This window comes from Cylas formicarius, unplaced genomic scaffold (assembly GCF_029955315.1).
Source record: "Cylas formicarius isolate icCylForm1 unplaced genomic scaffold, icCylForm1.1 PGA_scaffold_10__41_contigs__length_53128322, whole genome shotgun sequence".
Taxonomy (NCBI): Eukaryota; Metazoa; Arthropoda; class Insecta; order Coleoptera; family Brentidae; genus Cylas; species Cylas formicarius.
The window spans coordinates 52,060,581-52,076,454 of record NW_026844214.1 but is presented as its reverse complement, the minus strand read 5'-3'; the positions used below and the strand labels follow the sequence as shown (position 1 = coordinate 52,076,454).

At 35.9% G+C, this 15,874-nt stretch overlaps 1 protein-coding gene across 1 annotated transcript in view; it reads right to left on the bottom strand.

Moving 5' to 3' along the window:
• The window catches only part of LOC132697095 (tubulointerstitial nephritis antigen-like), a 62,880-nt gene that overhangs the window by 1,237 nt on the left and 45,769 nt on the right, over positions 1–15,874 (bottom strand). The window contains exons 6-8 of the mRNA XM_060662383.1: positions 9,773–9,904; positions 874–1,073; positions 494–645 (exon numbers count right to left, since the gene is read on the bottom strand). Coding sequence (XP_060518366.1) covers positions 494–645; positions 874–1,073; positions 9,773–9,904 — 484 coding nt within the window. The remainder of the gene's footprint in view (positions 1–493; positions 646–873; positions 1,074–9,772; positions 9,905–15,874) is intronic.

The window sequence follows — 15,874 nt, the reverse complement described above, 5'->3', positions numbered from 1 at the left end:
TATTATTATTATTATCATTATTATTATTACTATAATAATAATAATTATTATTAGTTAATGCATAAATTAGCTGAATAGACAGCTAGGGAATTGTTGTATTGACTTTTTCCTGGGCAATAGATAATTTTGTTTATATATTTTTTTGGATCAAAAGTCCTTTTATTATTATTGTTATCATTGTCATTATCATTATCAATATTATTATTATTAATATTATTATTATTGGAAATTAAAAGCTAAGCGAATAAGTGAATAATTGGTGGAGATAAGAAACTATAGACAAAAAATTAAAAATTGCTGGAGTAAAAACCAAAAATCGAAAAAAAAATTGTTTTAAAAAGTAATGTGATTTTCATCCAGTAAAAGTCACCAAGATTAACAATAATTTCGAAAAAATATAACAACACAACACTTTTCAGTAGCTAAATTAAAATAAAGATTCTATGAAAAATATAGAGAAATTTATTTACACCGCCATTTATCGCTTCCTCACCCAATATTTCTGCAACCCGGATGCGGTGTATTCTTCGCCCCATCCTACGATCCTCACCGAGTGGAATCCCTGTTTACGGGCCAAAGTCAAATCAGTATGCCTGTAAACTCCGTTACTGTAGGAGAAGAAGTCATGGTAGACCTTCATAGTAGCTGAAAATAAAAATCAATTCATTGGTAGTTCGAGCCGGATTATACGGGGTGGTTTCTAATTGATTAAGGGGGCGGTTTTCGGGTCCATTTTAAAAAGAAAACTTCATAGGAACGTATGTCCCAAACGTCTTAACTGTATCCGTAAATTTAAACTGACGGTACGCCACTGCCACTTAATTATTGAAATTCAATTAGAAAACACCCAGTATTTTTACCGACGATACCCACCTTGAACGGGACCCGACCTCATCATCTCGTACATGATGTCCGTCTCGTTGCCCAGCTTGTACGAAGGACCCACCTTGTACCTTCCTGTCCTCTCGCTGTAGCGCGGAGCCGTACAGCCCGCGGTCGCTAGATCTCCGAACCTTCTGATGCGACACGACGTAGTGTTACCGACGTAGGGGAAACAATTTTCGTCGACCAATCTGCAATGAATCGATGGTGTCATGTCCGGAAAGTAACCGAAGAAGTCGTATCAGTGACGGCGTATGCGTCGCAGTGTTGCAGAGTTCCCAAAAAATTAAAAAATTACATAGAAAAATCACAATTAAATACAGTAAACTGCGTGTATAACGGACACCGTGTGCCACATAAAACGACCCACTGCACGATCTTGAAAGCGTAATTAGTTTAGGCAGAAATTGAGGTTATGTGTTTTTTTTTCATATTTGCCATATAAAATTGCGTCGTGACGCTACCGATTCAGATATTGCAACAAAAATTTAACCACCGACTAAGGAGATGATGCACTACTCAATCAGTTTGACAGATGCCTCTTACCGTATACAGGGTGTCCCAAATAGGTTATACCGTTTTTGCGAATTCAATTAAAAAAACTACCTGCTACTATATATACCGAAAAATGACCATAAAACCTTAATTAATGTTGTTGCGAAAATTTAAGTTCAATCAAAGCTTATGATATGAAAAAAACAACACATAACCTCAATTTCAGTCCAAACTATGCAAAATTCGAATAGGAGTTTCTTAAGCAAGTGACCTTAACTTTAATCAAGGATTCCAAAAATGTCGATATATACGGGGTGTTCCATTTTAAATAACAAAGTTGATTTTAAATCTTCAGGAGAGTCCAAGAAACTTTTTTCGTATCTCCTATGGGTTTCCCGATCGTACAGTGAGTCGTTTTATTTGGCACACGGTGTACATGGGATATAACGTACTTCCGTACTCTTGATTTTTCATCGGATATTACGTACCATATATAACTTCTGCTACGTTTATAAAGTACAATATTTTCACTATTGTCCTGGTTATAAAGTACGAGTGTACGCTAAAACCGGATTATCGGATTTTTTACGATGTTTTTTCTCCAACGTGCATGTCTGGCCAACAGTTTCCACTTTATTGTTTTATGGAAAGGTGCGCTAGCATGATTTTTTAAGTTTACGGTTAAAATGGCGGATCTTCGCAAGTCTTTAACTGTAAAAGAAAAGATAGAGATTATCAGGAGTATTGAGAGTGGCATCGGTAAGGCGGAAATTGCTAGACAAAAAAGTGGAAGTTCTTGGTTCCACTAATGCTCCATGGAGTTAAACATACAATGATATGTTCAGACAAATTATCGTATATATACTGTTTTCTAATTGCATATGAATTTAAGATTTCCAAAAATTGGGATTTTTTGTAACTGAATTCAAAATAAATATCATTTTCTAACAAATATTCCTATCGAGGCTGGTGCTTTGCGTAGCAGACGGCTGTGCTAGCTTGAGTCATCCACGATAATAACACTGTTATAGGGAAATATCTTTTAAAAGACTGTTTTGAAACCAATTTTCATATCATATATATCACAATAATCCAAGTTAGAATTCATAATATTTTTTGAAGACAACAGTTATCAGTTTTGAACAAGTTCGTATTCTGACCCAGCGTGCATTACGGTGATGATGATGATGATGGCCCACCCCTGCCTGGTCACTCAAGTAAGGATAAATAAGGATAAAATAAGATAATATCGTTCAAGTTTTATTTATTTAAGATTGAGACATACTATAGGCTCTGTGTGGGGGGCGTGGTCAAGAAAAAATTGGATGCCAGCGATCCTCGTGAGCGTCAGTCGAATCTTTGCACTCCAAATGTTCGTACACTCTAATGAGTAGTGTGATTAAAAGTGAAAATATAAATAATTTTAAATGGCTTTTAATTATAAATAAAAAATGGTTAGAACGAGGCGATCAGGAAATATAAATCAATCAGAGCAAGTACAAGCACAAAGCAGGTAATTTTTCTATTTATTAAACCTTGATTTAAAAACGTGGGTATGTTTTGCACCGGCCATGTAATTAACATTAAAAAAAGAAAACAAAATCGCAAATTTTTTTTCCACGAAAAACTATATTTTTTGCTTTACATTTGCCGTTTAGTTGGTCGTAAAATTTTTCATTTGTCCTTAATGTAATATTTATTGAGTAAACCACGTACATTTCAAGAAGTTTCTCTACTGGTTTCGTAAAATTATAATCGATATATCGGATTGACAATTAGTAACGTTAACAGTAATTTTGTACATAATTTTTGGACCGAGATCAGTAGATACAAAACGGCTGGACGTAAAAGACCCACGTTTGTACAAAGGATGATATGAAAAATTAATTGAATCGTAGATGTTCATTTTACTAAAAAATATAGGATTTCTCGATTACAGATTCGCGAGAGCAATGCGGAGAATCAAAATTCAAATGGTTCCGAAATGGACAACACTAAGCTTGTTAATATAAGAACACTTAACGATGACTTCAACGACAATAAGGATACCGATAACCTGAATGATCATATGGATATACAGCAATGTAGTGAAGTTATTATTGACTCACTGCAACCGCGGTTTAAAGATGTTGCTGTACAGATTGATTTTCATAAAGAAATGAATTCAACCTTCGTAAATAATATAATATATAATATAATAAATATGGTTCTTTTTTAATTGGACTTTTCCCCTAGCTACAGTTTCAATATAGCCGACATTAAATTTTTTTGTTTCTTTACCCATATTGGTATCGATTTGCATGATATTGGACATTTTATTTCGACTATTTTAGTTACCATGCCGTCACTGACTACTATTCCATCTACTGAGACTCCTAACCAGGCCTGTTTGGGAGACACAAATAATCCAATTTGAAATACGTGAACGTCATGCAGTAATTTGTAATTTTCGCGAGCTTTTACCTCATTTTGAATTCCATAATTTAAACTTTTCGGATGCAGAAAATCCTGTAGTAGAGATTCAGCTGAAGTGCGAGTTATTGTTTTTATCTTATGAGCTTTTGCGCTGGTCGCTATGCGTACACGTCTTGCTTCAAACCATTCTACTTTGCTTTGTTGTGTGGTTTGTAAACACAATGTGAAAACTTCTTCACTGTGTAATAGTATCCGGTCTCTGTAAAACTGTGCTATCTTAGATGACAGAGCCAACTTGTCTTTCCCTATGGTGATACACTGACCAGCACTCTTTAAAAAACAAGCAATCACCTTTTTCGTACACTCTGATATCAGTTCTACCTGTTGTTCTTCGAGACATATAATCATGACCACCGTACAGACTTGTTCTTCCTCACTAATATGATCGACTTTTAACCTTTTTTTAATTGGGCATTCGATATCGTCAAAGTCTTCCAAAGTCAAGTGCAGTGGCTGAGGAGGATTTTTAAGCACTTTTTACCGTAGCTCCTCCTTCGCTAAATGATTAATTGATGGAAATCCCCACTCTTGCTGAACACTCGTTTTAGACACACTCCGGTCATTGTTTATTCGGTGGATAAATGCCGCAATATGTTTGCATTCGCCAGTTTCTTTGGCAATGCAAGTACATTGAGCATGTACCACCTCCCTTTTACTATTCAGCAAAAAAAAAAATTAAAGAATCAAGTAAAAAAGCCGCTTTTAAAGTTTGACGATTTTTTTTTCTGTAATCTGTAAATTATATGGTGTTTCAGTGACGGACGTTTGCCGAATGCATTTAGCAATTAACTTATTGTTAATATTGCCACCAACGTATTCTTCAATGTGTTTAATATGACAAAAAGCCATTTTTTTCCTTTCTCTAGCGTACCTGCAGTGAAAATTATTGAATGGGAGATATTTTCAAACCAGGTCTGCAATATTACCGATGCCATATTTTCAGGTTATGCTGTCAATAAAAAAACCATTATTATTTGTTTGTTACACATTTTAATTACAGAAAAAAAATTTGTTAATATATAATTTTCACGTACCTTTCGTTTAAATCACTTTATACTACTTATCCATCTCAAAATTTATTGTTAATTGTTTTATTTATAAATTAACAGGTAAAGACAATGTAATTCCTTCTTTTCGTGGGCGGCGCTACTAGGCCCCATACACGGAGCGAATACCAAATCAAGAAACAATCCCGGGTTTTAAAACCAAAAAGTACCTAATAACCTTTTTCGTTTTTTTTTGAGACATTCTACGTAGGATTTTTTTTTAATCGATCTTTTCCGAAATAAATCCCTAATAGTATGTATACACACGTAATTTTATGTCATGACATGTATACTAACCTGTTTTGTTTTCGATGTCGGGTCACGGTTAATTTGTAAATAAGATCGTAAATATAGACCTGGCAATCGAAACAAATGTTATGAAAATGTTAAAAATAAATCTCACGTCGCAAAAAATAAACATACACAACATACCAATCGTAAAAAATCACCTTTGCCTCTCAAACATTCCGCGCATGCATAATGACTATCGCCGACTTATGGGTCGTATAAATTTCACGTCGGTTTACTCTTTTGATACTTGCAAAATGGCCTAGGCTCTAGTTTACTATTATTATTTAAAAAAACTCGATACAAAACAAAAACAATAACAAAAGCTGAAGAGATGTCGACTGTCAAAATAGTCAGTAGTGCCAACCTATATCTACGTCAAAGGAATTGATAAATGAAAATCTCGGACGATTTAAACATTCTCCTCACCTTACTCCTCACTCACGGCACCAAGATCTTCGGGAAAGTAGTCCAGATGTTAGAGCAAAAAGTGTAGTTTTATACTCATATTGCACCTCTAACATGTTTTCTACAATGTCTTTACAATTTCAATATTTCTTGTCTCCTAGAAAACTTTTTATGACTTTCTTGCAACCTTCAAGATGCAAGATTCGATCATGGTATTCATAGTCTCGATCTTCCATCGATCGCCTTATTTGAGGACCTACAAGAGATTTTAACGTCTTGTGGCAGTAATTTCCAAGTCTACATGCGAAAAATTCGGAAAGATCCTTAGGTAAACCTAAGTCTCTCACCACGTCACTAAGTTCTGATTGTGAAAAAAACTGTGATTGTTGGGAAACACGCCCTATATCACCAGCATCACTAAAACTGGTGGTATCTTCTAAATTCGCTTGATTCTCAGGTATTGGGGAACATCTGGGTCATGTGGCAGCGGCCTAATTGCAGACTAGAGGCTGGGATAAACAATGTTTTTCAAATTTTTGGTATTATCATCGTGGTGATTTTTTGGCTGTCTCCAAATCATCGCTTGGATCCGTTATTCCAATGTCTTAAACCTTATCACAATACTTTACATTCCTTTAAAATAAGCGTAGCATTGTTTTTTATACACGGTGTAATGCAAACCACACTCATAGCAGGACGTATCCGGAATATTTTTACCAAAGTCTTGGCATTTTAAAATGAAATTATACTGCGCAATGGTCACTGTTGCATCAGGGTTTTGTTTGGTGGTCTGTGGTGTTCCTATTCTACGATTAGAACGTGGGACTCTCGCACGCTTATGTCTGAACCTCATGACGCAGTTAAATAAAGGACTTTTATTATAAAAAGCCTTCAATACGATACTCACTAATCTCACAAAACCACTGTCTACAACATACGCCATTCTGCGATAAACGGGCTTTCTTCAATGCAAAATTTTGATTACTTATTTGGGAATCCCAAAAACCATATTTTATCTGGATGCCCCGTTAATATTCCGTTAACTTTTGCAAAAATATATGTCAGTGACGTAGCAATTGAGTAAGATCACGTCAAGTGGACCCCCCATTTACCACTTGATCATAAAAAATTAATCTATATATATATATATATATATATATATATATATATATATATATATATATATATATATATATATATATATATATATATATATATATATATATATATATATATATATATATATATATATATATATATATATATATATATATATATATATGATGACACTATATTCCGGGATATTATCCGTTCGCTCGTTGAACTCCGACTGGAATCCTGCATCCGACTGGAATCCTGCAGACGTTTCGCCAAAATCTCACTTGGCATCTTCAATGCTCGCGCTCCGAAAACACTTCGAACACGGAGGAAAATTGGAGGATATTTTGAACGACCCAATATACAAACTAGTCACCAGATATCCCACGACATATTTGGAAAAAACAACTAAGTCCAAAATTCTCGATTCATCAATAAACGAGGATACAAAGAAGAAACTTATTCGGAGGGAAAAATCGAGTCGTTGCCCAAAATTCTACGGGCTCCCAAAGATCCATAAGGACGGGGTTCCCCTGCGTCCAATCGTAAGCGCCTTTAACTCACCATTATGCAAGCTGGAAAAACATCTGGCCAGTGCACTTCAGCCTATAGTGGAAAAGGCAGATTCCTATGTTAAAAACTCAGAACATTTCACTCAGATTTTAGGTTCTCTCAGGATGGACAAGGACGACATTATGGCAAGTTTCGATGTCAAATCCCTCTACCCGAGTATTCCAGTAGAAGAGGCACTCTTGCTTATAGAAGAAAACGAAGATCTTCTGCCATACATAATGGATCTGTCAAGACATTGCCTGAAAAACGCTTACTTTATGCACAACGGGAAAATTTACCGACAAATAGATGGAGCAGCAATGGGATCATCTCTCTCACCTGTGATTGCCAACCTCTTCATGATTTACTTCGAAAAGAAAGCAATAGAGAAGGCAAATCTGAAGCCAAAACTATGGACAAGATACATTGATGACGTATTTGTTGTATGGCCTTTTGGCAAGGAGGAGCTTTTGAAATTCCTAGATCATCTGAATTCCATTCACCCAAGGATTCAATTTACAATAGAATTTGAAGAGGATAACAGTCTGCCCTTTTTAGATGTGCACATCACAAGGACCGAAGATGGACACTTGGAACACACTGTCTATAGAAAACCAACACACACTAATAGATATCTGAAAGCTAAATCTCATCACCACCCATCACAGATACAGGCAGTGGCAAATACATTAATTGCTCGGTCCTTCAGGCTCACAAACGAGAGGAACAGAGATAAAGAACTGAAGAAAATTAGACAAAACGGATACCAAAGGCGCACCATCAGCAAGGCAATCAGTAAACAACAACAGACGCAGCAGAGAGTGCAGGACGAGACCCAACGAAGATCGATCGCTGTCCTGCCATACATCAAGGGGGTTACTGACAAAATCGGCCGAATATTACGAAAACACGACATATCAACGGCATACAAACCTGACCATACCATCGGAGCAATACTAAGAAACCCAAAACAAAAAATTACTCTGGAAAACCAAGGAGTATACAGTGTAGCATGCGGATCGTGCAGCCTGACGTATGTGGGACAGACCAACAGAAGGATTTCAGCCAGGCTCGAGGAACATCGTTTAGCCATAAGAAACAAACAAACACCATCTGCTTTGTTTCAGCACCAACATCAGACAGGCCATAAAATTGATTTCGGCACTTGCAAACAAATAGCTAATATTCCTGATTTTAGGACTAGGATTATACGAGAGGCCATCGAAATAGAAAAGTCCGGATATCTCAATACGAGAGACGACGCTCTGCATTTATCCAACACGTGGAGAACGATAATCAAACAGCAGAGCGATGCGCAGCAGCCAACGGGGACATCGCAACTACGATCGGGCGAAATTAAAAACGCGACAATTCAGGGGGTGGAGTCACCTCTCCCCACGCACAAGCAGCACCGTTACCATCTCCGGCGCAGAGTATAAATACCGCACACACCGCCGATAACCTCCCAGTGTTCGAAGTGTTTTCGGAGCGCGAGCATTGAAGATGCCAAGTGAGATTTTGGCGAAACGTCTGCAGGATCCAGTCGGATGCAGGATTTGCAGGATTCCAGTCGGAGTTCAACGAGCGAACGGATGATATCCCGGAATATAGTGTCATCACATTTTTCCATCCGTGAATCAATACGTGAGAATATATATATATATATATATATATATATATATATATATATATATATATATATATATATATATATATATATATATATATATATATATATATATATATATATATATACATATGATAACACTACATTCCGGGATATCGTGGTTGGTATTTTTTTAAAAAGAACTTTGGGCCCACTGAAAAAAGGAAAGTGCGCGCTTTCATAAATAAATTCATTTTGTTTAAACTAATGAACAGCAGTGAAATTTTCTTCAGGAATATTAAACTTAATCTTAAATGGTAAAGCCGACAAAAAAACATGTTTTTTTTTTAGCAAGAAATCAGATAAATTTTCATTTGTTAACTTAAAAATTAATAATATGAAAATAAACATATAATTTTAAGTCGGTAATATATTCTTATTTTGACCACGGATGCTGAAAATTTCATAGATTTATCTCTTAAGGTTGATTTTTAATTCATTTTTTAATTAAAAGTGCTTAAAATTTCCATTATAAAAAAAATGTTAAAATCAAAATTTTAAAAAATCGTTCGGGGGTTCAATTTTCCATCATAAATACTTAGAAAAAATATATATATACATTATTATGATCAAGTGGTGAACTTGACGTGATCTTACTCAATTTTTGGAATGTTATGTTATTTTTAACACAATTAATATGACATTTCAAAAGTTAATTCAAAAATTTTAGGCGATAGAAACGAAAAAACATTGTTTTTCTATTCTATAACTCCAGAAATACGAGAAATACCAATTCACAAAATCTTTGTCGGCATGTGTGTTGAATGAAACCAACCAATTTGACAGCAGTTGGAAACTGATATTTGATCTCTGGAAACGATCCTAAAAACTTTGAAAATGCGCACGAGGTTCCAAAACTTACCCAAATTTCCGTACGAAGTTCCAGGCTCGATCGTATCTTCCTCCCTCGCATCCTTTGTCTTTGGTTTCGCAGGAAATGATGTTCTGCGCGCTGAGCTGAACCTCTTCCAGACCCTTAGAGACTATGCCATATCTGCAACGCGATTCAGATAGTTCAAGTGGTAATTCGTACGAGAAGAAATATTGGTTGCTTTTTTAGTGATAACTCTACCTGAAAATCTCCCCCGAAGAGATAAACTTCATTATCATTAAAAAATGATAACTTAATCGTCATTGTTAAGGTTTAAATAAAAAATTAACTTTTTTATCATAATTTTTTTCGCTCTCGTATGGGGTGGTAAAAAATTTGGCTCAACTTTCTTTAACTTAAAATCTGGAAGCCAAAATGAAGAAGAAGAATTTTTGCAAGCAAATGCCACCCTTTACTTAAATTCCGGTACATTAATTTTTTGTATTTAATTAGTTCTAGGTTGTAAGTTAGTTTTGGTTGGTCTGGGTTACTTTTGGTTAGTTTTGGTTCGTTAAGATTCACATCATAAATAATAAATGTACATAATAAATGTAAATATTTAGGTGGCCAAATATTGGCACCCCTATACATTTCATAGTAATCTAGTAACTACATCAATTGTGAGTAATCCCATTTCAGCCGAGGAACAAAAGAAGCGATGCTAACATTTTCTCGAATATATAAGGTTGTTCGGAAAGTCATTTCGTTTTTTCCCGTCAGAGGACTTAATTGCGTTTTTTCGAAACCAACTTCACACTTAAGCCGCATAACCATTATATGTCTTGAGAGCTGATATTGTAAGGCTTGTGTGTGAAAAAGTTCTATTAATTCTACGCAGTAGTTTTTGGTTGGTGCCCTTTTAAATATGGAGAGCAATAAGCAGCATTTTCGTCATATTTTACTTTTTTACTTCAGAAAAGGTAAAAATGTTGTCCAAGCGAGAAAAAAATTGACGGATGTGTATGGAGAAGGCGTGTTAACAGTACGCCAGTGCCAGAACTGGTTTGCAAAATTTCGATCCGGCAATTTTGATGTCGAAGATGCACCACGGTCTGGAATGCCTGAAGCTGACAAAGATGCGATAAAGGGTTGATGCAAATCGGCGAATAACCACACAAGAGATCGGTGAGAGATTAAATTTGTCGAATTCGACTGTTTATGGCCATTTGAAAGGCATGGGCTTAACATCGAAGCTCGATGTGTAGGTGCCCCATGTCCTTACGGAGCGAAATTTGTGTCGTCGCGTTGATGTGTGTGATTCGCTCCTCAAACGTCAAGACAATGATCCATTTTTGAAGCGGATTATTACTGGGGACGAAAAATGGGTTGTATAAAACAATGTTAAACGCAAGAGGTCATGGAGCAGAAAAGATGAACCGGCTCAAAGCGTGTCAAAAGCCAACATTCACCAAAAAAAGGTGATGCTCTCCGTTTGGTGGGATGTCAAAGGAATCTTTTTTTTTTGAGCTTTTGCCGGACAATACAACGATTAATTCAGAAGTCTATTGTCATCAACTGGACAAATTGAATGATTCACTTAAAGAGAAAAGGCCCGAATTTAATCAACAGGAAGAGTGTAGTGTTCCGCCAGGATAATGCGAGACCTCACACAAGTTTGGTCACTCGCCAAAAACTTTTACAGCTTGAATGGGACGTACTGCAACATCCACCATATTCTCCAGATCTGGCGCCTTCCGACTACTATTTGTTCCGGTCCCTGCAAAATTTTTTGGATGGCAAAACCTTTACCTCAAATGAAGATGTCAAAAACCACCTGAACCAGTTTTTTGCCAGCAAGGACCAAAACTTTTATGAGAGGGGAATTATGTTACTGCCAGAAAGATGGCAAAAGGTGTTGGACCAGAATGGCCAATATATAATTTAATAAAATATTTATTCATTATACGAAAACTGTCTTTCATGTTCCCCAAAAAAAACGAAATGACTTTCCCAACAACCCAGATGAATAGATGAAAGTGATCAAGATGTAATACGGTGTAAAATTTACCAGTTATACGAGGAACAAAGCGTGCCTACATTAGATATCTTAATTAGACGGCTTGAAAAAGATAAAACCGGTGTTAAATGTGGCAGAACTACCTTATGAAAGTGTATCAAACACATGGGTTTTAGATTTAAAAAAATTGACAAAAGGCAAGTTTTAATGGAATCTTTTAGAATTTGGAAATGGCGTCTGGAATATCTAGAAAAAATTAGGATTTACAGATTCCAAATGGACTTTCTTTGTCTGCGAAAAATATTAAAGATTCTTCTCTGGATTACCATGAAGACAACACCGCTGATTTATTCGACAGTTGGTTTAAAAACAAACTAGTTCCAAACATTCCTCCTAATAGCGTCATTGTGATGGACAATGCAAGGTATCACAGTAGACAGTTGACTAAAACCCCTTCCTCAAGATTATACCAAAAAACAATTAATTGAGGTCCTACAAAGTTTGAACCTACAAAAGGAATACGTCTGTGATAATTATTCAAAAAATCTAGGGCATACAGTTTTAAGGCAATTTTGCCATTCGTCGTAACAATGTTTTTCCCCGTGTTAACTCCAATGTCCTTAAACTTATAGAAACCGAAATTCTGTTAAACATATACAACAACAGAACAATCGTATATCCATATTGCAAATAATATAGAACAAATAATAATTAGAACAGGCGATGATAGCGGTAGTGATACTGATATATTATGTGAATAATTTTAAGTAATTTAAGTAGGTAATAAAAATAATTTGTAATTTTATTTTAGATTTAAACATAAATACATACATAAATAAATAAATATTGTTTAATATATTTCCTCACAAAACCCCAAATAATTTAATACTAAGCAAAGTACGGACCTGTTCGGCCATATTTCATTATTACAGCGCTTGCCCGTGTCTTTCCTTAATTCGTATCAGTTAGTCACTTTCGTATATCTATGAACAGACTTTACCTTTGGGAATTAATGGGACCAGCGTACATGCAATTTTCGCGATGCTTCCAAACACGTCTATCATATAGTGACAGTTATTGAATCATAGATCTATCCATATGAACCTGAGGGTAAGCACCAGTCGACTGTGTGGGTCAAAATGAGACAAAGCCCACAAAAGTGATTCGTGCGCGAAGCGTTTTGAAACACATGGTAGCCTGTTTTTTCGGACAACGTTGCAACTGTTTCTTTGGCGAAAGGTAAAACAGTCTGAACGGTACACGACCATTTGTTTGCCGAAAGTCTTCGAAGAAATTAGAAAAACCAACCGCCGAAGACGAATCACTTTCCACTCACCGATCAGCGCAAACAAAGAACTGTTTGAGCATTAAAAACTAATGATTTCTTTTTATTCTCATACAACAGCGCAGAATTTGAAGACGAAGTGGAGATGGTAGTCGAACCTAATAACAATTTAGAAGTCGAACAACCTCAGCAAATAAAAAAACGGATCCACTTGTCTTCGGATGCTAAACAAATTGTTCTGAATGTTTACAATCTTATAAGAAATTCAGAAGTGGTAGTAATAGAGCTATAAAAACGAGTGACATAGAACGTAATAAATTGTTACTTCGCACCAATTTTTTTATGTACATGTTCCGGCGAAGATTGAAAACTTGAAAATTAATCACGGGGTCGGTTGTAAAAGCACTATAATTTTGGTCGAAGTATACTAATCTTTCTAATTTAATTAGTAATAGCACCGTATAGAATAGCTACAATCAGCTGGAATTCTTACGACAAATTGCATCACAATACATTCTGGGTGATGTGCGTATTTGTATAAAAAAACTGATTTATTGAATATTCTTAAATTAATGTTCTGGGGACTAGTGCTTGACGAAATTTTCTGCGAGACAGAGAGAGAGAGAGAGATTCTAAGCCACAAGTATTTGTGTATTTGTATCTGTAAATGTCAGACGAAATTTACACGACCGCTGTAAACAATATGGCAAAACACGTGTCTCCTGTCCACACAGATATGTGGTGCGTGTTTATCGTGTGTCAATTCGAAATATTTTTCGATATGAGATCACGATTCAATCCATTTAAATATTTATAAGCAGATGGTGCCCGTCAGCGACAATAAAATTTTAATATAATAAAATGCCGCCGGATTACGTAAGGCGCGACATTCTTTTGCGTTATTGGGACACGAATAATAAAAAAGTAATACTTGTTTAGGGATTTGTTAGACGCAATCAATCATACAGGGTGTTTTCTAATTGAATGTCAATAATAAACGGGGCGATTTTTTTTTTCGTTGTTTCGACATCAGTTTTTGAATTCAGTTATTAATTTGGTGCTTAAAATATTTGAGCATTGTTATTTTAAAAAAGAATGGTAGGGTTTGCTAATGAGGAGCTCGCAGATATGCTAATAAAGTCAGACAGAAAGTTGACTCAAACGGGTACTTTCAAGGCAAGTAACTATTTAAAAGGGAGCCACGGGACTGTAAGAACTCCAGAAATTAAAGAAGTAGTTTTACATTCTATTGGTGAAAACACTGAACGCTTTTTGGCCACTGCTGCTAAGGCAATTCGGTCAGCTTCTACTTAGTGATGTGCAATAAAATATTTCCATGAAGGATGCCTCCGTAAAGAGGGTCTGGGTGATACCATCATCCGACTGAGCAATTGAGCAATGGTATTTCTTACAGTACCACCCAAAAAAGTGGCTCCATAATCCAAATGGGGTCTGATATAAGTTTTGCAAATATAGTCGAAACTCTATATAGCGAAATTGAAGGGACTGCTTCTTATGTGTGTGTTCTGTAATATTTAATTATTTTATATACATATTTTAACATCTACTTAGGAAGATTTTATATTAATATTTAAGAACTACATTTAATGTTTCAAATAATCGGTTATTTTCTTTTGAATTTTTTTAATATCCCAATACGCATCTCGTACTTTGGCTTGTATTTTCATCATTTCTTCGAGAGGGGCATCTTCCCCATGATACATAAAAAATTTCTCTAGCAGCTGAACTGAATATTGGGCTTGTTGAATGGTTGGTGGTGGTCCCAGAGCAACTTCTTCATCATCTTCTTCCTCTTGGTTCTCTTCCTCACCCTTTCTTAATTGTTGTAATATGGATTCCTCTGTCAAGTGTGCTGTTGTAGGCAAATCCTGATGTGTCACCATAAAATCTTGCGACTCCTAAGTTGTAAACTTAATTGTTGTTTGAAACTCTTTATCCACTTGCTTAGTGGCTGATCATCTTCCAAGTCCCGTTCGCATTCTGTTGAATTGTTTCTGCTGTCACCTCTTTGCAAGCTTTGCTAATAAACTTGACTGCATCTAGCATATTAATGGAAAATTTGTCTTCGAACTCGATTATTTCCTGTATCGACTCTTAAGACTTTTTATTACGCTCTGGTCCATCGGCAGTTTTGTCCACGTCTTCTCCAGCAAATCGTTAGTGACGTTTCTGTCGACATCACGAGTTTCGCCACTTCTCTGTCCATAATTGTCTCTGTTTGAACTTCCCCAACCATTCTTCCGAAGCTTTGAAATCGATCATGCCGAGCTGTTCAGCAAACTTTTCTGCTTTTAGTTTTACTATAGGTCCAGAGAGTCGTACATTTTTAAGACGTTGCTGTTGGAACCACTGCAACATTGCCCGACCCAAATCTTCAAATTTTGGCTTTCTTAGTTTTTTTACTAGAACTGCCTGCCGCTTCAGCCTGAATGATTTTTTCTTTGCACTTCCACGTCCTTCCACTGACATCCCACATCACTTTATAGATAGTGAAAAAATTTTTATACAGAGTGAATTAATACATAGCTTTGTATGGAGACCTTATAGTACAACAAATTTTTTTTCACTGTAGTTAGAAGGGTAGAGGGATGTGCCCCCCACTAGATTCTACTTATAAATCGCATCATATTTAAACCGCCTGAAACTTTCCGGTGTTGAGGTACAGTCTGATGAGATATTTAACATTGCAGTTCTTCTGGAAACAAATATAGCTGCAGATACATGCGCGTTAATCTCAAGTCCTACAGTCAAGGACCAAATATGTATATCTTGCGAAATTCTTTTCAAGTTATTCCCCATTGTTTGAACATCAACCCCACTACTCAGCAAG